The 22,568-nt window shown below is 37.3% G+C and overlaps 1 protein-coding gene across 1 annotated transcript in view; it reads right to left on the bottom strand.

Annotated features, from left to right (window-relative positions):
- LOC149537393 (uncharacterized) overlaps positions 1-20,310 on the bottom strand; it is a 72,329-nt gene extending 52,019 nt beyond the window's left edge. Inside the window, exons 1-3 of the mRNA XM_089802323.1 lie at positions 20,228-20,310; positions 19,780-19,843; positions 19,548-19,677 (exon numbers count right to left, since the gene is read on the bottom strand). Coding sequence (XP_089658449.1) covers positions 19,548-19,677; positions 19,780-19,843; positions 20,228-20,310 — 277 coding nt within the window. The remainder of the gene's footprint in view (positions 1-19,547; positions 19,678-19,779; positions 19,844-20,227) is intronic.
- Positions 20,311-22,568: the final 2,258 nt, after the last annotated feature.

The raw sequence follows: 22,568 nt of genomic DNA, 5'->3' as shown, positions 1-22,568 counted from the left end.
ACTAGTCCACCGAAGGAAAGCAAGGTTTTTCAATAGAAGAGGAGTTTGACAACAATGAAATGATGGCAAGAGCACAAAGACGTTGAAAATTGCCAAGACAATATCCTCAAGATTGAAGCAACCCCCACAGAGAAGAGGAGAATATAGGGTGGAAGGTGTTGCATTTTAGTAGCAACGAGAGAAGGGGTAGAGGCTCACAGGAGTATACGACACCAAGGTGGCATGGCCTTGTATCCTAACCATTTTGGCATAAGACCAAAACAAGAAATAGTTACGAGATGCATTCGGCAGGCAAGCAGAGACCTTGGAAGGATCATTTAGAAGTAGACAGTTCCAGCATGAACAAGAACACAAGAGTCTTGGCTTCAGGCATTCATGTTGCAGGCCAAGGAGCAATGTCCAGTAGTAAGAAGCAAATAATTCGTACCAAGGTGCAACAGGCGTTCCAAAAAAATGACATTTCCCACCGCACAGTTCAATTTGAGGGCCTGAACGGCATTGAATGTCATTGATGGTGGCAAGAGACACTAGACACAAACTTAGTCAAATAGATATTGGTTTGAGCACAAGTGCATTGGGCAATCCAAATGCCAGTGTTTTCCATCTGGCTTTTTGAGCAAGTATTGCGAATCATGATTGAATCATATGACAAGTATAGTCGGAGAAGTTCATTCAAATACAAAAAACACACTATCATTGTCTCATTTCAAGCTCGTGATTTTACCAAAATTTTTGGTATTCCAGGACAAGGAGGCCATAAGGTGGCAATAAAAAATCACAAGCTTCCACAACACAAGAAGGAATATTGGGTTAATTTGGTTGGTCAAGAACTCACAACCGAGAAATTTGATTCTATTGTAAAAGGCACAAGGAGTCAGGGGATGACACAGGAGTTTGTCAGAGAAGGGCCTTGGTGTTGTATCTTGGACGTCATGAAAAGTCAGCTAACGGGAGCATGTAGGGCTTCAGATATACTCTACCGCAAATTATTTTTATGAACAGAGTGGTGTATGATTGGGCATCCCTCTTGGCCGATCAAATGGAGGAGTTTATGATGTTGCAACATTGCACTTTTTACATGCCCCATCACACCATCAGATTATTTTTTGGAGGTTGCACTTCACTAGATTCCTATTAATGTGTTAGAGGTACCACCGAAAGGCAAGTTGGCACAGGGAGAGCCTCCCATACTTTATTGGTGACACTTAGACATAGGTGGCATGATGGCTGGCCAGACGAGGGTGATGCAGGAGTTGGGCGCCCTTGGTGACACTGATAGTAGCCGAAAGGATACCATAGAGAGTGATGGGACTGCTTCAGAGGGAGACAACACTTTAGCTAAGGACGAGGACAATGAGACCGATGTAGTGTCCCCACCTAGGTCACTCTACGCACCTCCTCTATTACCCACTTCGGTACATTTGGTACCCACTACTTCCACTCCCTCTATCCTACATTTGACCAAATGAGAGCACCTATTGTTATAACACCACCCCTGGTGATGACTGAGACCAAAGCAATGATGACTAAGCAGGCGATAAGGGAGAGGGAGGTAGTCTTCCTAGAGATGCTGGGAATAGAGACTTGCCATCCTACATAGCCGCCCTTGAGGAGAGTCAAATAGTAGAAGTTTCCCAAGATCAGACTAGCCCAGATGTATTGGTTGTAGTTCCAGCCGAAGGCACAATGGAGATGCACAAGGAGACAGAGGCAGACAATAGCAGATCACTAGAGCCTCAGGTCAAACTAGAGGTGATTGGCATGGAGGTTGTATTCACCATTGCTTCCACCTTGTTGGCTGAACCAGTGAGCATGGCACAATCGGCATAGCCAAAGGCTGAAGATGTTTAGGTAATGGACCACACCAGTGTGTTTTTGTGACATCATTTTTGACTCACTCCTATAGATGTGGATCCCTTCATTTAGTCCTTGAGATGGGAAGAGGTTTTGGCTAGAGTACCAGCCATCACAGCACCACGAGAGGGGGATTCCACCACCCGAGGATGCGCCAAGAGATGAGGAGGTCACACCGGAGGTGGAAGTCACTACTACATGAGCAATAGAGATAGATATAGACCAAAAAGTTGAGCAGGAGGACGAGAAGCGGATATCCTATGGGTCAGACGAAGAGAGATCAATAGCGTAGATTAGGTCTCTAGAAGATGTGTTGGAGAAAGGTTGGGTACTTAGACATAATGCCTTGACCAAAACAAAAGAATTGCATAGCTGATCCGAGCCTACGTATGGTGAAGGTGCCCTGAACGTTTCTGCTCTTGCTTTAAGGCAAGAGGGCGACCAACAGTGAAGACACCAAAGATGATGGCAGACAGGGCTACAGAACCTGAGTTGGGACCAAGCAACAGCACCATGGAAAAGCTTGCACATGAGGTAGTAGCGGCATATAAAGACGCCTACTATGCTCAGTGACGTGCGAAGGCAGACAGAGTTGAGGTCCAGAGTGGTGGAGCCGAAGGCTCGAGAAGAGCTAGCCAATAGGCAACTTGGGTAGCAAAGCAAGCGGTGCTCTTGCAAGACAAGGAAAAGACCGAAAAGCGGCTAGCGGAGGCTAAAGTAGCATGTGCATAGAAGGAAGCATAGGCCGTAGAGACAACACTTTTACTAAAGAATGTTGTGGAGGTCAACACAAGGACACAGAAGGATTTGATCATTTGCACGGATCAGGTCTACAAGTTGTGTCAGTTGTTGGCCACTCCAGGAACGCAACCTCCCCCTTAGTCTCTGTTTTTTATGTATTTAGCTAGTTGTCTCCTATTTTGTAAGGTGTAATTCATCAAAGATGAATTTTCTTTTGGGGGGGATGATGTTGTTGGGTTATTCGGTAGTTAGACGGTTGGCACATCCAAGGGAATTACACAATCGCGATAGTTCGCCTCGCGACCCCTGGGGCACTATATGTATGCATTATTTCCTTTAATGTGGACATGTTGGCATGGATTACAATTATGTATGGTGATCAATTAATGAATATTATATTACTATGCTCTCTTTCCATTCCATGTTGAGTACTTTAATTCCTCTATGCAACTAGTCTCCGTTACCCCACAAGGGTAAACATTGATCTGAGGATATGAGGTATGTTTAAAGATATCAAAAGCACTAAAATTTTGATTTGTATATAATCCACTCACATTTTCCATTGATGTCAAAGGGGGAGGGAGTGAGAAAAAAACAAATGAAGTAAAGGTAGTTAAGTATATGAAGACAAGTATAGTATGAACTAAGAGGTAATATAGTGTGAATAGATATAATCAGATATAAAGATGGAAGCTTTTGTAAGGATGAAAGTTGTTCATTAGTTTGAAAATTTTTGAAGCTTTTGACACTTCGCCAATTTTCCACTAAGTGTTGCCATCAATGCCAAAGGGGGAGATTGTTGGCAAGTTGGCCAATATCAGCATATGGATGTCATTTATGTCAACACTCTCATAAGGTAAGGTCCTTGAAGTTAAGGTACAACAAAGTCTGTAGATGACATATCTAAGCTTGTGAGTAATAGTATAACAATTGCCATGACTTTTGGTTGGAAAGCATGAAGACAATTTGTTATCACAAAGATAGAGTCTATGGAAAAGAACGGATAAATTGGCTAAGGAAGTGAATTGTCTTGACAATTCAATTACTTGGCAATGTAGGGACGACATCCTAGATTTAACCCTCACTTAGCAATTTGTGATAATAAGTTTGGATAAGTGTTTACATGTGTGAAGTGTATACATGAAGGTATTTTTTATATGCGAAGAAATGCAATGCTATGATTATTGTATGTGAGCTTTATGTATGTTGGAATATTGATGTTATGATGATCAGATGCAGTCAATTGATATATGGGCAGTATTGCTCGAGTGCGTGTGGCGCACCAAATGTATATACATCTCAAGTGCGGGTACGTCGCACACCTATGCACCGCAGATGCATCATTTGGCACACCCAACGGGTGTGCAGGTGTGTCTCGAGTAGGTGCTTCCAAGGCACGTGCGAGGTGTGTCCAGCACCCATGTTGAAAAGTCAAATTTTTAAAGTTTTTTATATTATCTCACTCATGACAAGTCTAGTAGTTCTAGTGATGAGGAATTCGGTTTAGGGGATGATTAGAGAGCTCCCATCCTTACATTCTCATTATTGACATTTTTTTAGATTATACTCACTTTGATATGGCCATGATACATTATTTCATTTCATTGTTTCATTCTACTCTACTCATTGCCATCATGAGCATCTTGATCTTTATGATATATCATATTTATAATTTGAACAATGAATTTTGAATCTTTCATCTTTGTCATTTGATAATTAATAGTCAATGGTTGACTTACAAGGTACTATGTACGATTTAAATTTTTTATTGATCATTATCATTATGTTTAAAACTTTAATGTTATAACTTACTATGAGTATGTTACTAAGTTCAATGGTCATTGGTTATGAAGTTTGAACTTATGATTAGTGAATCGCATTTCAATCTTCTATATTCATTGTTCAACTATATTTGGTATGTAATATTGAAGTATCATTTCATAATTAGCATTTCAAGTCATATATGTATACTATGCAACTTTGGCCCCCCTATTTTGCACCCCCATCATCTCCCTGTCATCTCCAAATTGAGGCCCTTTTTCTTCTTGCACCCAAAACTTGTCCCGACGTCCCCCACACCACCGCACCCCCACACCAATGTAACACTATATATGGGCAATATCATATGCGAGGAACACTCAAGGATTAACCAAATATTGAATATAACAGTGTAGTTGATTTTGGTCAAGTATCTAAATAACTTACATAGATTGCAAATCATTGTGTGAGCAATGATCTCCCTTTTGTAATACAACTACTAGCAGGGTTGAGGCCTCTAACAAGGTCTAGTCCTCCAACAAAGAGTGATGTACTAAGTGTCTGTAATAGACTGCTAATGAGATCAACACTCCTAACAGGGTATTTTTTATTAGTGTATCATTTTGTGGGTACCAGCCTCTCCGGGGTTTCCCCTAGCCAAGGTTTCCCTAGTTAACAAGTATGGTGTTGTGAGTTTTATTGTGTTGTGTAATTTACTTTTCAGTTTATTCCTTTATGCAAGTTTATGGTTATATGCTGAAATCTATAATTGGGCAAAAAAGTGTTGGAATATTGATTCACCCCCCCCCACCACCCTAGTATTCCCTATTTCTAATAGTTGCATGATACACTGCCCCTATTTTAATCAATGTGTCGTGTCTATTTCCCCTCTTAGATGAGTTTCTCAAAGCTACCACTGGAGTTATTAACATAAATGGGTTACCACAAAACTATCATCGAAATAATGATATATTTAAAATGTAAGTATTTGTAATGCAGCATGTAGTATGTCAGTTGCATTTCTTGATCATTTGGGATAGTCTATCTTTTCCCTTAGACATTCCATTCCTTCTCTTCTTTCAAAGGCAACCTTTATTTGCTAGTAAAATTTCTTGTTTGCATTCTTTGTTGGTAAAGGTTGTTATTCCAAAAAGCTTGACTTTACTACCAAAAAACTCATAACGTCTTCTTGAATCAGCAATTCCATCCACCGTCGATTGTTTATTACTGCACTTGATAGTGCGGAAATCTTCGCCCTACCAATTGTTACCATTGTCATGTGCCTTACCCCATGTTATGCAAAAAATTCCCTTTTCTAGTGAATAATTCTCAAAAACTTCCAAGCTAGCAACTCATGTTTCACATTGTTAGTAATATCAACTTAGTCCCATCAACAATCTATTTGTTTCCAATAGCTCTTTTGCTTGCATGAATCTTTAAAGGTTTCTCTATGTCAACACTATCTAAAGCCACTATACCTTTTGGACCTTACAATGTTTCATTACAGAAAACTCTAATTGAGGCCCGTAGACGATTCAGAGTTGCCAATCAACAAGATCCCAAAAGATCAAGCAACACTTCCCATACGATGCTCATTGATGTAATCACCCAGATATCATAACTATCATCACTAAGTAAGATGGGGTTCCTATCCTCCAACAACTAATGCATGCACTCCCCCTATTACATCCCAAATTTTGCTACATTAAATAATATTCTAGCCATTGGAAAAACTCATGTGAAGTTAGTTATTCAATAAATTTGTTGAGAGTTATGGTTCATGCGAAATTGATTTATCAACAAAGTTGCTGAAGATGTTTTGATTCTTATGATATTAAAATTAGGTTATTAGATAATGTGTCGTGACATGTTAGTTAACTGTTAAGATGAATTAGGAAAATAAATATCTTGAAATTTAAAACGATTATGTGATATTTTTATTATTTCAAACTATTGGAAGTATGTTATTATCTGAGATCATTTCCATTTTGCAAGAGCATGACAATGACGGGAAGTGTTGTCAAAATGTGAGTTAGGAAGGGGACACCCAAATCCACCATTAGGTATGAACCTCACCACCTAGACCAAGGACTATAATGGCTAGGCAAGCAAGAAAGTACAAGGATTACCATGAGCTATGCAAATAAGCAAAACACTATAAAGAATTAAATAAGAAATACTACCTTCATTGTGTTATAACTTATGATCTCTGTGTACCTTGCAAGCTATCATGTCTTAGTATAGTAATATCACATCTATACTCATACTTGGGTGGGTATGAAATATGTGTATACACACGTGTGTGTGTATACGCAATTCATCATTAGCATGTACATATATATGTATACACTAAAAATGAATTTCGTGTGTGTGTGTGTGTGTGTATACATGAAATTCATCATTAGCATATACATATATGTGTGTATTGTGTGTGTGTGTAGATATCTACATATCAAAATTACTTAGGCAAGCATGAATATATAGGAATGACATTAATATACTTAGGCATGGGTTAAGTGTATGTTACCACCTTTAATTTTAAATATTTTCTTGACTTTGACTATGGTCATCTATTTTTTTGCTTGTAGCGACCACCTGTATTTTATCTGCCATCTTATGGCATCGAACTATAATATTTCTTTCTATACTTTTGAATTTAAAAGTCTTGCAACATCTCTTGCCATCTCAGTCTTGGCATAACCGAGCACGCCGAGGGTGACCATTGTTCATCTTGGCCGATTTCGTGTTTCTTATTTATGCTTTATGTTCTTGCCGGGGGGGCACACACATGCATTTTCTCATTGTTCTTAAGCATCCCAAATTTCTCTTGCTATCACATCACAATATTCTCTACTCGTACTCACATACACATTTTCAACAATGGTTGTAATTTGAATGAGCAGAAGCTCGTGGGTTTAGATTGTGGCACACATTGGGCAACTTTAGGATTCTTGGGTGTTGGCATTTCTGCAAACCTCATTCACATCAGACTGTGCCAATTGATCAATTCGTGCCTTTTGTTTAAGATTGCATATATTTCTCTTCTTGACCATGCTGATTTCTTACCAGCTTTGGCCTCTCTTTGTATTTGAAAGTTTAGATTCGAATGTGATCATTTCCCATAGTAAATTTCATTATTTCACCAATAGGCTTTCCCTGGAATAAATAAAGTGTTGCATATACACATGTTCTAACTTGATGAATACCATACATGGATATAATCAATATATCTCTTAGATGAAATGTTCTTATAAATGATACCAAACAGAAAGAAAAGCATTATTACTTGTGATGCCATAGGCCAAAATCAATATGAAGCACAATTTAACATAACTGTGAAATATCCCAAAAATCGCAATATACTGTGAGCTAACCCTACAAACAAAATAAACACACCATATATTGGTGCTAGTAAATGCAAAAAACTGGTCGCGATTTATGGGGTTGAAATTGCACTAAAATCAAAGTACCGGCAAATCATTTCGTTGACTACGTGATCAACATGAAAATGAGTTAGGTTAGATTTTTAATATAATCTTTTCGTTTCAACTTTTCATTCCAACTGCAATGGCTTCGTTTTCTTTTGCCTTCATTCTTGGACGACGAGAACTGCATTCTTGGACGGCGATGATTGCATTCTACAAATTTGCTTTGCAATATGACGACAATGACGACCCTGCTTCTGCATCCTGCAATGGCAAGACTTTGTGTCTACAGTCTGTGTTTGGATTTTGATCCAAACAACTGGCTCTCTACAAGCGACGACTTCCATTTCTAGTAAGTTTTTTTTATTTTATAAAAGTTTGCAAATTTCAATATGATTCAATTTAATTAATAGATTTTTACATTTGTTCAAATTTAATTTATTTTGTTTTGGAAAAAATTAACATTTAAATTTTAAAATACTGTAATACTAATACTAAAAAAAAAAATTAATTATATTTAAAAAATTTAAATTATATTAAATGTAAAGTTGTTTAAGACTTTAAGTTTTAAATATAATAAATATAAAATATTTAATGTAGATTTAAACTATAGTAAATTTAAAGTAATTTAAATTTAATTTTACTGTATTTTAAATACACAATAATACTGATTTATTTTCATTTTAAGAAATTGTTAGCTTATGATAACAATATTTTTTATAAATTTATAATTAATAATTATTAATTAATATATGTTAATAGTTTTATAATATATATTAGTAGATTTATTATATGAAATATATATATATATATATATATATATATATATATATATATATATAATAGATTTTAATAGATTAATAATAGCATTTCAACAAATCTATAAAATATTAGATTATTACTCATTAGATGCTTTCTAATTTATAAATCATTTTTTTTTGTGAGGTTCTAAAAGTCTACCTATTTCTTCACAAGATGGTTGGTGGCAAAGGTAAGGATCCTCTATGGAAACATGGGATCCAAGGGATAATTAATGGATCCAAGGGATAATTAATGGACACGTCGAATGTATCCATTGCCATAAGCATATGACTTCAGGCATAAGCCAATTGAAATACCATCATGCAATGATATTACACCATGTGAAGTATGTTCGGAAGAGGTTACAAGAGAGGCTTTGACAAGCCTACAAAAATATGCACAAAGTAAGGTAGAAAAAAAGAGTATATTCAAGGCCATGGTAGGCCCAATCGAGACTTCTAGTTATACAAGATCAGAAACAGGTGGAGAAGGTTCTTCTATTGGGCCTCAAATACAAGGATCGGGAAGCACGAGTGGGTCTCTAGCAGACTTTTGGGTTCCACATAACTATCCTAGTGCTCAACCAAGCTTGCTAGGCACTACATGGAACAAAGAGATGCATGAGAAGACAAAGGTGGCAATTACAAGATTTTGGATCTGCGATGATATTCAATGCTTTATGTAGTCCGTATTGGGATCAAGTGGTAACTTCAATTTATTTGTCTGGTAAGGTATTCAAGCCCCCAACTCCCTATGAAGTGAGTGGACCATGGTTAGATGGCAAGGTAAGAAACATTCATCAGATTGTGGAAGAGCAAAGAAAAGTTTGGGAACAGAAACGTTGCACTATTATATCTGATGGGTGGACAGATGGCAAGAATAGGACATTCATCAACTTTATAGTTGCTTCAGGGGGGAAGTTGGTATTTCTAAAATCCTTTGATGCCTCTAATCAAGTGAAAAATGCAAAAAATTTGTGTAACATGTTGAATGAGGTGGTAATATAAGTAGGAGAGGCCAATGTCATCCATATTGTGACTGATAATGCAGCTGCATATGTGGCAGTCAATAGACTTCTGATGGAGAGACATCCCACATTATTTTGGAGCCCTTGTGTTGCCCATTGTCTTGACTTGCTTCTTGAGGATCTAGGGAAGCTGAGCTAGGTGGAGAAGGTGGTTGAAGATGCAAGGAATATTGTGAAGTACATCTACAATCATACATAGGTCTTGAGTCTTATGAGAGAGCACACTAGTGGTAAGCATCTTGTACGAGCAGGGGTTGCACACTTTGCTACTAATTTTCTAAACTTGCAAAGCATATCTAAGACATTGTTAAACCTTAGACGCATGTTTCTTGATAAGAAATGGTTTGAGAGTCCTTATGCCAGGAAGCCTAAAGTAGAGAAGATTGTGAGGATTGTGTTTGATGCTAGCTTTGAAAAGCTAATGGAGGAGACCCTTAAAGTAAGTTTTCAACTCTTCATTGATGATTTAGTATTTAATTTTGAAATATTTTCATTGGTTGATTTTTTTATTTTTTATTATTTTCAAGTGTTAGAACCATTGGTGAAGGTTCTAAAAATTGTAGATGGGGATAAAAACCCCATGGGGTTTCTATATAAGGCCATGGATAGGGAAATGGAGGTCATTCAGCACTTGTATAGATCAAATGAGACCAAATATACACCCATATGGAACATCATTGATCGTAGGTGGAACCAACAACTCCACCAACACATTCATGCTGCTGCCTACTTCTTGAACCCCAAGTACTATTTCTCCAACACTTTTAAAGCGGATGCAAAGGTTCAAATTGGCTTGGACACATGTATTCGAAGATTGGTTGCTGATACGGACCTCTCGGTCCTCATACTTGATGAGTTGCAGAGCTACAAGAGGGAAGACAGACCACTGTTTTCTTCTTCTAATTGCAAATGTAGGAGATACACCTTGCAGCCAGGTAAAAAAAACATGTGTTTAGTTTTATCATACCATTTATTTCATTCGTAAAATTTATTGGAAGTCTTACAATATCATAAATGTTTTTTCAATCCTTGTAGATCTGTGGTGGGAAGATTATGGTGTCACAATGCCTAATCTTCAACAACTTGCCATCCGAATTTTATCACAGCCTTGTAGTGTTTCTGGCTGCGAGAGAAATTGGAATACTTTTCAGAACATACATGCAAAGAAACATAATAGGTTGACTCAAAAGCGCCTGAATGACTTGGTTAATATGAAGTACAACCTTCTCTTGCACGAGAAGAAGGTGAAAGAGCAAGCTTCATATGAAGCACTAGACTTGGATGACACTGATCCATATTCAGCAGATTGGATTGCTCCTGATGGTGAAGATGTAGTTACGGATGTGGGTGAACCTTTATTGACAGATGAGCAGCTAGTTGAGTTTGAGAAAGAAGCTGATGACTAGGATGCGGATGTGGCAGCACATGAGGAGTTGGTCATCCATCAGAGGCTTATGTCAAGCGTGAGGCACCTATTAAGGCGCCAATTGAGGATGTTGCCACATCAACTAATTCAACACCACCCGCCCCGAAACAACGATCTCTTTTGAGATTTACTCGTAGATGCAATTTATGATAGCTACTTTTAGTTTTCATTGATACTGAAACTTGAACCTAATATGTATTCAGGAGTAGTAGTTTCATGGAGTTCGACTTCTATATGTATTGAACTTATTTATATTCAAATGATGTACTTGTTTTTTGGTATATGATTCTAGCACTATGTTAATCTACTAATTTCTACTTGCTATGACTTATTGTTTAACTAAAAAAAATTATTGATATATGGTGGATACCTCAAATTATTATATATTCTACAAATTTGGCGTGTATGTATGCATTTTTAAAGATATTTTAAGAAATTGTATATTTTTCAAATGTTTGCTAAAAGTGTCAATTTATTGCCAAATTTTGCCAATTCCGAGTTTTTCAAAAAATTTGGGTCGGCCAAGATATTGCCAATATCAAATTTTTAAACTATGGTATGAAGAATGGCAAAGGAATAAGTGTTCATGAATCCATCATTTATATTATGAATCTCCCAAGTAATGAGGACCTTTATGGTCAAGCTAAGGGGAGAAAAGAGTGGGAAGATTTCCTACAATGAAAGAAAGAATACGATCAATATTAACATCTAAATCAAATATAAAGATAGCTCATGAAAATCTTTGTATTTTCTTGTTGTCAAGTCGAGCACTGGGTGATCGGGCAAATAAGTTGCCCATGTGAAATCCTTGGCCAAGGTAGTTAATGGTGTGTTTGCCACCATGAACACCCGAGGTCAGGGTCCTCAAAATTGTAAGATAGGCTGATTGGAATGTGTCCATGGTCTCGACAATTGACTAGTCGACACTCTACACCAAGATGCCCAGTGGCTGGATAAGGGTGTTCTAAGCCAACTCTCAGGGTAGGGATGGCCTTTCTCATTGGAGATTGTGTAGGGATACTAAGGGTCCACGGTTGGGAGGTTAAGCTCTTGGCAATGCTTCTCCTCTCTTCCAGATGCCAAGGCTTGTACAACTCAGTGACATTAACCGCTTTTATGTTTTGCTTGTACTTTATTTGCTATACATGTTGCTTCCATCATAATATTTCAGAATTGATTTTCCAAACAGAATTGTAATTTAAATTGAATCTCACATGAATATGGTAGTTAGATGGATGTTAGTTCCAAAATATTTGATATGTAGTTATAGTTAGTTCTTTTGCCCCACTTTTCGTTCCCTACCGGTTAGCGAAAGTGAATACTTGTGTTTTAATGAGAGGAGTCATTCTTGGTTGTGGTTCAGTCTAGGTCTAAGCCCTCTTAGGTTGGACAAGTCTCCATCGAATTTTCTCATTTCTCCCTCCCCTCATTCATAGCTGGGTGGTTCTTCATTTTGTCAAGTGATCCTATAGGTAGGTTAGTGCCTAGTCCGATGAAGATTCATATTACTCATTCAATGATCAATTACAAGTTATATCCGCCTGCGGCCTACCATTTTTTCAAAAAATAGAAGCTTGTGGAAAATCGAAAATCGTCTTCTCCTTGGTGAGTTTTCTATCCATAAAGAAGACTTCCCATAAAAGGCACTAAATGATGCACACAAATCAAAAACACGAAAATAACAAGGCATCCTATGGCGAATCAATGTTCACCTTGCGATTATGACTTCATAAAATGTTTCAAAATCGTCGTGGTTCTCATAATCATCCCCGGCGGAAAACTCAGAACTAACTTCTCCTCGACGGGTTTTCAACCCATGAAGTTGGTTTTCCGAAAAGTCAACTTTGGATGAAAAGGAATGATAAGTGGCCCTCGACAAGGTCTTCGCACCTCACTTAGACATTTTCGATTCCAAGAGGGGTAACGGTCTAAAAGTTCAACTAAGAAAGGAAACATTGTTGGAGAAACAGAAATTGTCTTCTCCTCGGCGGGTTTTCAACCCATGAAGACAATTTCCTAAATTCCAAGGAAAATCAAGCCGATGATCAAGTTAGATTCGCAATTTGTTCATAAAACATCTCAAAATGATAATAAAAAGAATCTAACCCTTATGAAAAAGAGATAATTATCAGAATCCAACTTAGCGGACATTCTCCCACGAAGTACTCTATTGTTAACTTCCCGAAACTTAAAGGAAAATGGGAAAGTAAGTAATGGGGAAATAGAAAGTTACCGTTGAAACCAACGGAACAATGAAAAGACCCCTAGATGCTCGTTAAACTCCTGCATTTACTATTTCAACAGATCTCTCCTTCAATTCATTAGTATGGCGCGAATTCTGAAGATCAACAGATGAATCGAGGCTCCCATATATATATGGAAACAAAAGCAAGTGAACAAACTACCACTTTTTCTTTCAATTGCTATTCTATTAATGCACATAACCTTTGAAGAGTTAGTAATTGTTGCATTAGTCATTCCTTTCACTGTCTCATTTCAAATCTCGCTCTCAAAGTCATGGCAACCAGGTTTGCGAGTTTTGACAGGTTGACTGGAATCAAATCCCAATTCAGAATTTCACAGACACCTCTCTTTGTTTCTACAACATGGAGGATTTCCAAAAGAGAGTGAGGTTTGAACGGATTCACCCCATCACTGAGAAACTTCGAGGATGTGAGTTGGTCGAAGCGACTGATTTTCCGGTTGCAGTTCAAGCCCCAGAGTTAATCTATGAATGTATACATCATTACAACCCAGAAACAAGGCAGATTGTGCTACCAGATGACACAGTGTTGATTTTAGTTGACAAACAAATTGTGGTGAATTGCCTTCAAGTACCGAAATGAGAAGAATTCTCAAACTTGACCTTCGAAGGAGCTATTTACGAGTTCTCTGCAAAGAAGATGATCTGGAGGAAAGAAATCATGCAGACATGGTTCCAAAAACCATAGAGTGCTAAGAGTAAGGTTCCTAAGACATTGTTTGGAACCAACCTCAAACCAAAGATTATTTATATCCTAGTTCTCCTACATAGGTTGAAAGGTGAGGTAAAAGCTTTGAATTTCGTTGAGCAATATTTCTTTTTAGTGCAAGTCATTTGCTCTAACACTCAATATATTGATTGGGCCCACGAGGTAAGTGAAATTTTATCCAATGCTCTCTGTGCTACAAAATTTTACAATACATTCTATATGTCCTCTTTCCTCATCTATATGTTAGCCTCATTGCAACTATGGGCAGGCCTCCCGAGAGTGGAGAATTTTCCTGATGATGTGAAGTCTTATGAGTTTTATCCATGCTTATAGTTGGAAAATAGCTATGCGGAGTATGTAAAAGTTAATGATGCATTTACTATGAGGATTTGCAAGGAGCTACAGGGATGTCCAAAAAGGAGATTTAATCCTGAAGCCATGGCAGCCATCAGCCAATTTGGAAGTTATTTCATCCAATTCCCATCCTTTTCTTATTTTCATCTTGCAGCCTTCGATGGCTTCCTCTTGAAGCTACCAAGATATCCCAGTGACATGATCGTGCTGATCAAGATCATGCGACAGGCCATTTAAGTGAACGTGTTGAGCGAGAGCTTGAAGAAGGGGTACGAATTCCCCATGAAGGTGGGGGCTTTCAGCTGTGACACCCACTCTAATGCCAAGAACATGTTGAAGGTGTTCAAGATGAAGTATAAGTTGGACATGTATGAAGTCCTGAGACCCATGTTCAACCTAAATGGGTATGCAAGAGATGTTTTGCAAATTGGAAGTGTAATTAAGAATATTACCAGCATTGAGGATTACTAGGCCAATTGCAAGAATGAGTTCGAGAGCCTTGATCGAGCCTTTGCCAAACTAATAGTCGATCAAGTGAAAAAGTACAAAATCAACATTGATGTAGAAGGAGTAGAGGATGATGGCCAGAACATATATAGCAATACCTACCTGACCAAGCTTAGAGGCACTCCAATAAGCTCGGAACCTTATGAAGACACTAGGGAAGAGTTAGATACAATGATGGCTCGAATATACAAGAGGACCGGAAAATGGGTCGAATGGACCACAACTAGAAGGAGTTGAAGCAAAGGCACATCCGCTCAAGCTTCCCCAAAAGTTGTAGTAGCTTCCTCATCCTAGTGTAGTACCTCAAGTGCAACCTTGGCTATTACCCAAAGGCCAGCTCAACCATTAGATGGAGGTGATCAACCTCCCAACAAAAGCATTCCCCTTGCCAAAACTTGTCAGGATGGCTGTCTACCCATGATCGGAACTCCAACAAAGGCCAAGAAGAAGAAGGCGGAGGAGTTAAAAGATGGTGCAATAACACTTGCTCTCTCACCACATAGCAGTCTGGTCCCATCTGTGAGTGCAGTACTACTCCTTCCAAGTAGTCCCCAAGTACAAGTAGTAGATCTTGGAGATGGTGGAAGCAGTGAAAGTGAGTCTACTAAGTCCAATGAAGCAACAAAGAAGACTACAGAGGCAGAAAAGGGGTTGGAATCTTCAAAGCTCATCTCTCAGGCCCCGAAGAATCCTTTCTCTTCAGCCACAAAAACACTGACTTGGGTCAAGAGAAAGATGTTTAGCATAGCTACACTTGGGACTACATTCAAGGTGATCGACACAAAGTCATGGCTAGAGAACACCTTAGATAGAAAAAGGAAAAGAAGAGGAGTTCCTAATAAGGAGACTATCTCTGGCTATCCACTTTGGATCAACACTGAGCAAAGTCAAAAAGCAGAAGACCTTGTCAATCCTTGGATAAGATCCTGACACAAGGCATCTGATGATGGAAATTGCCAAACCCACAAAAGAGGGAAGGATCGAAGATATCTTTGTCGATGATTTTGCCCTACATTTTGTGGATATCAAAGAAGTTATATGACACCAAGGTTGGCCTATGGAAGTCAACAAATAATGTAATAGAGAGGCAACTTGAGAGCCTTAAATTATCAAAGGTTAGAATGAAGGCGGAAATTCATGAACTCAATGGCTTTATCAGGCAATTAGTTACTCCATTGGCAAGCATCTCTAAAATGTCAATTACTAGTGATCCTACTGCTACTGATGTTCAAGCACTCATCTCTCAGCTACAATAAGATAAACATTTCAGGCAAATTGGTAGAGTGTGGTGTGGAAACTCAAGTCAGAAGGACTTGTCATTATAGAACAAATCGGTAATGCAATTCTGAGGCTCGAAACAGAGAAGGACAATATTTCAGCCAATCAAGCTACCCTAGCAACAAAGAAAGTTAAGAGTGATGATTGTATTTCTTTACTAAAAATGATTATCCATATGAAGGCTAAGGAGGCCGTGGAAGCAAAGATTCTGCCTAAGGGAGATAAGCCTCTATTTGAGTCACTCCAGAGCATGCAATTTGAGTTTGACATGATCCTCATGGCAGAGAAAGAACTTAAAGAAACAGAAGCCAAAGTGAAAAAGGATTAAGACAAAGACTATTAACTCTTAAGAGCTCTACATACAGATTCCCATACTAGTGGACAAGGAAAGGGGATCACTAGAGTGGCTGTCATGCAAAAGAACTTCTCCAGTTATATAGATGGCTTGACGGAGATATCTTTCGATCATCGGAACAAAGTTTCTGAGCTTCAAAAACTTGGCGGGTGTGTACATGTGGCTATGGAGGAGATACGGGAGTGGTTAAATGTCATCAAAGATTTAGCCAAAGAGCATTCCAAGTGGCTTTTGAGATACACTAATATACACGTTCATAGACATGAAGAATTGATTCCAATCATTGTCGTTGCCAAGGCCTATAAGGCAAAACGTTAGAAAAGGGAAAGAAGGCAAAGTGGTTCATGTCCCGCCCTTTCATATTTTGATGTAATGATTATAATAGACAAATTGGCTCCTTGCCATTTGTCAATTTTGAGGAGATGAACCGATTTGAATCCCATTTTGTAACGGTCATCTTAGAATCCTATATGTACTAAATTGAAAGATTAATAAAAGTTTGGGTAATTTTTTGTGTAAAATATTTGATGTTGCAGAGACAATTGAATGGTATTTTGTGTCAATTATTTTTTGTTCCATTCTGTTTATGCTAGTTTTATGTTTTCTCTTTCATTTGAATTGAATCAAGGAATGAACGGAATTTCATTTCCCTGTTTTGAAATAGTAAACTGAAGATAATAGTATTGTTATCATAGGTTCAAAAGAATTCCCCTTTTTGTGTTTTCCTTCAAGTTAATCTTTCATCTCTGTAGTTAGTTTCCTGCTGATATCCGTTTAGTTTTAGTTAGTATGCATTGCTGAATCATTAAGCTTTACGGGTTCATAAGATGTGTGGATCCATAGGCTTAACTAATCTTAAAATACCAACTCTTGCCTAAGTTGGGCCTAGCTTGGTTTACCTCTCCTGTTCTCAAGTTAAGAACACACTCCGTTTTAGATTTAGAAGCAAACACAATTCATTGCAAATCACTATGCAATAGGGAGCTGTACCTAAGAATTCAGAGCGAAGTTAGTCATTTCATAATAACTTTCCAACTGTTGTAACCAGATGTTGTTCACAAACTTGGGCGTTTAAGAGTTAAATTGAAAGGACAAATCTGTTTACCAACAAGTTTGTATTTCCATTTCATGTGAATGAGTTGAATAACTAAATTAACAGTATCTCCTTTCATTCAGTTAAGAATTGTGATATGTTTTCCTTAATTAAGAATTAGTTAGTTTCTGAAATTTTAGTATGTTACATCCCCGACCATAGATTTCTAGATTACCACATTGTATATATAAATATTGGATATGCCCTATATAAATATATCATCTCTTTGATGAAAATAAATGTGTTCCCTTTTGTTCCTTAATAGTGTGCATGCAATAGCTGTCTGCTTGTGGTCCTCAAATTTGTATGCATTTGGAAGCGACAAGCCTTTGTCCATGGTCATCCGGGGTTCTACATATTCGTAGCTCTATGAAACCTAGTTGAACAAACATTGTATGTAATAGTGTCACAACAATAGATGGTTGATTGTGTGCTGAAGGGAGTGTTTATTTTTTGCTCATCTCTCTAATTGTCTCTAACTCTCTCTCCCCTTTTATTTTCCTACATATCTCAAACCATTTTCCTCCAAAACTTTTAGAAATAGAGGTACAGTAGTTTTAGACTTGCCTTTTATTATACATTTGGTTTAGGAAGTAGATTAGAAGACGAAGACAGACTTCTCTAAAAGTTCATGTGCATTTCACATAAAATTGTGGAGTTAGTTACACCAGGCAAGTGTGGAAGCCAGTATTAACAATTTTCTCAAAGACAGCATTCCTAACACGTTCGAAAAAGAATTTGGCATCCATCATAGCCTCCACATATTCCCAAGAAGTCACCTGGATCACTTCAGATGGATGTCTTCTACCCAGAAGATTTTTGGGGGTATATGGAAAGCTAGGATTCATCAAATCTTCAAGAAAATTGGTCACACCTTTGTCCAGTGCCTTGAACATCTCTCTCCTTCAAGCACAGTCCATCATGTTCCCAAGGTCAAAAGAATATCAGAAAAGTTCTAGTTACCCAAATACCCAGGGCAAAGATAACATTCTATATCAGTGAAACAAGGAATACAAGCTCTCAGCTCACAGTCACTGCAATCAAACTATCTCATCGTATAAGTATTGCACATTTAAATTTATAAAATTATAAACTATATCAGCAAGAACTTTACTTTGAAATTGTAAACTATATTGGCAAGAACTACATAAGTATTCCACAGGTGAAAAACAGCATTGCTGATAATCTAGCTAATAAAAATGTAGGTCTTCCAGCCACTAAACTTTTTATTTGAAGCAGTCAAGCAAGTTCTTAGTGGTTTCTTTAAGTCTTTGCCTCCTCACTTTTTGTTTTGTGTTATGTTTAATTTCTATTTTTTAGCAGGCTTGTTTTGGCTGATGTGAGCTGAATCCCCCTCAATCAGTGGGCATGTGCTCTAGCAACACAACAGAAGTTCCTTTCCATGTGCATGTTGGTGCAGCATCACCTGCCTTGCCATGTGCTTCATCTTTTCCTTGCCTTATGGTATTAGGCTAGCCAAAGTTCTGGATCAAGAAATATAACTGAAACAATGTAATCTCAGTGCAATCTTCAGCTGAGTTGTATTTGTGCATCAATGAAAAACACTTACTACCAAAAAATATTTATACTTAAATGTGGCATCAACACTCATGGTTGTCACATAATTTAACTATTTGTAAGCTGTGACTGTAAGCAATCAATTATAAAGCTCCAATCTACTTACAATTCCAGATCCACAAGTGTATTCAAAAAGATGTGCCACATCCAAAAGAATTGAAAAACTAATTCTTAGTTGACAAATACTATCCAAGGCAGACAGACTTTTGGAAAGTATGTCATTATTTAAAGGACTGTATAATGTATGCAGTTGAACTTCATAAATGATAAATGAATAACAGTTTAAGAAATATAACAACGAGAAAAAATCAGATAGACGCCTCCAAAGGACAGAAATGAAAGAAACAAGTGCATAGTAAGAAAAATTATAAGAGTTACCAACTAAAGATGCCCTGGTATCAGATTGTTTGTGTTTGAAATCATTATTCTTGGGCTTAAGCTTGTGCTTTGACTCCATAATTGAATTTGAGTCCTTCCTCTCAATTTTCTGAAGCTTTCCCATGTTCACCTGCAAAAAAGTTCAATTTTATTATAAATCAGAGTCAAGGAATGTCTATGTGTATGTAAGAACAGTCTCTTGAAATTTAAAAAATGCAACTATTTGCATTACCTGAGATAAAGTTTCATGAAGTTTCTCGTTGTTTTTTTTATCAGTATGAAGTTTCTCATTGTTACTTAAAGGAATAAAGCATTATAATGATTAATCTATAAAATATGTCCTTTATTTTATATACAAAAATTTGGAATTCCTGTTATAATGTATAAAAATGCCCTACATGTCCATAAATCAATTGAATAATTCCAAGAGAAAATATGTAACAAATCTTTGTTGAAATGTTGCTTTGTGTTATTCCAAAAACGTATTGATGGTCACAACCTATTTCACAAGGTTCACCAATTTTCATGGTCGAAGCTCATATTCCCACAAATAGTTTAAAAATGTATAGAACTCATAACAATTGTGGCTAGATTTGTTAGGGAAAGGGAGATTTTATTTTATCACAAAACATTTTTTTATCAGGGTTTTTTAGCATGTAATTTCTTCCACAGTTGCCTACAGCACAACACATTTCTTCAAGGCATTACAAAAGAGAAACAGTGGCCGAAAGGAGTTGCTTTGCAGAACAAGCCACGCAACCATGGGTCACAATCAACATGCAAACTGCTCAAAGTTGTTGCAATCTCCCATGAGTAGACCATAGCAAATTAATTGTAGTTCCATTTTTCTAAATTTTTAAGGTTTTCTATATTTTCAAAATATTTTAAAATGAATTTCATATTTTATAATTGATGAAGACAAAAAAATAGTATTATGTCATTCATATTAAATTGTATAAAAATATTATGAATGTATAGTAATATTCAGATTAATAGTTCATTGAATGATTCTGAAAATAAATCATATCGTGAAATTCTTTAAAATCACTTTCAAGTTTGTTGAAACAGAGGTTTTTGTCCCTCAGTGAAGAATAAGGGTTTTTGTCCTTAACTTGCCAAGCGTATTTAAGGAATTCCATCCTTACAACTCCTAGGGTCCACCTCTTGGCTAATCAAGATTTGAGGTTATATCCAAAACTCACACCCAACTAACAAGCATGTGTCGGCAATAACAGATATACGGCTACCTCAAAAAAATCCAATCTACTACTGATGAACTATACTACCAACAAAAATCATCATTAATAATCAACAGCCAACACCAAAGAAATGTATAGCACGCAAGTTATGTCTTCAAAATGTGTTGGTGAATAGATTTGTCACTGTGATAGTTACTTCTGAAACTGACCCTATGCACCCTGCGAATAGCAACAACTGTGCCAATAGTTGGAGAGATTGAAACCAATCATTACTAGATTACAATCTTCCTCTGCGTTTGAGAGGGGCAGCTCCCTCGTATAATGGGTGTATTTGATTTTTCAACATAAATGAATTAAAACTTAAAGGTTAAAGAGAAAGCTATTGATGACGAATGCACTAAACGACTTCATAACTTTCTTGAATTAACATAAATTGCTAATAAGAACGATCAAGAACTATGCTTGACGGCTAGCATTAGCTTAGTGATGATTCGATGGTTCACTAACATCTACACCATACCGTGAAAACATTAATTACAACCACAATCAACACCCAAACAGTTCAGGCTTTGGAGAAAAGAGAATACAAAATTCACGTTCCTTTATTTCCATGCACCAAGAACATAAGAAGAAACTGATTACAAAGACAACCTCTGTACATACTTTCCAAAAACTGTCTTATCATCGAAAACATAAGTGTTCCCTTATTCCAAATTCCAAAAAGTCCCTATTGTAGACACCTAAATTTGATTACACTGCTTTGATAATCTAATTTAGCCATCTCTAAAGGCATCATTAATTAAATTTCTATTTAATTAATCATTTGCCATTCCCTAGCTGATTAATTCAATTAATCATCTATAGTCCTAATTGATAAATCAAATAACCTATTATTTATCAATTAAATCCTATTCTTCTATCTAATTCCAAAAATCCCCATTTATTAAATAAATCTATTTGATAAATAAAATCCTCAAATCCAAAAACCCCTAACTTATCTCTAATCCTCCATTTAGCCTAATCCACCCCATCCACCCATACTAACCAAGCTTAGCCACTAACTCACCCACCCTCATTAATGCCATCCACTTGCACATCTCTAACATTCCTAATCTAATCCTAAACCCAAGCCTAATCCACCCCTTAATGTTGTCACATTCCTTAAACAAGTTTAAGACTTTCCTAATCCAAACCAAAGTCTCCCCTCAAAAATCCCAACCACCAAGTCATGAGTGCTCTTACAAACCATAAAAGACTCTTACAAGCCCACTCATGACTCTTACATCCATCTTCCACACTCTTCCCTCTTCCACACTCATTCCTCTTACATCTCTCTTACATACTCAACCCCACTCATCATGCCTTTAACCAACCCTTTACCCTACCCTTTCACACTCATCCTCCTTGTGACAAGTGTCACCTTCCCATTGGTGCTAAACAAGCACAATCCATGTGCTCCCCTTTGAGTGCATCTTAGCCCTCCTTAACCATCTCCCCATCCTTGCATTTAAGGCCTCCATCCCTCAAGCCCTTAGCCTATAAATTGAATCCCATCCCAAGCCATTTAATCAACAATCTTGGAGCTAAAGTTATAATGCCCTTTTGAGAGCCAAAGCCACCAATCTTACCCTTATAATGCCAAATTGAGAGCTCACAAAGCTACCAATTTGCCATTACCCACCTCCATTGAAGCATCTTTGAGCAATTGAGCATACATCTTCATCAAAGGACACATCTACAAAATCAAGGAAGCATGGAGTGTTTCCTTTTTTGGGCTTGCATTCTTTAATTGTTTCCTTTGTCTAATCTTATATGTGAATAT

Source organism: Cupressus sempervirens, chromosome 9, assembly GCF_028749045.1.
Source record: "Cupressus sempervirens isolate cs-2001-9-10 chromosome 9, ASM2874904v1, whole genome shotgun sequence".
Lineage (NCBI taxonomy): Eukaryota > Viridiplantae > Streptophyta > Pinopsida > Cupressales > Cupressaceae > Cupressus > Cupressus sempervirens.
This window is presented reverse-complemented; position numbering and strand designations above follow the sequence as displayed.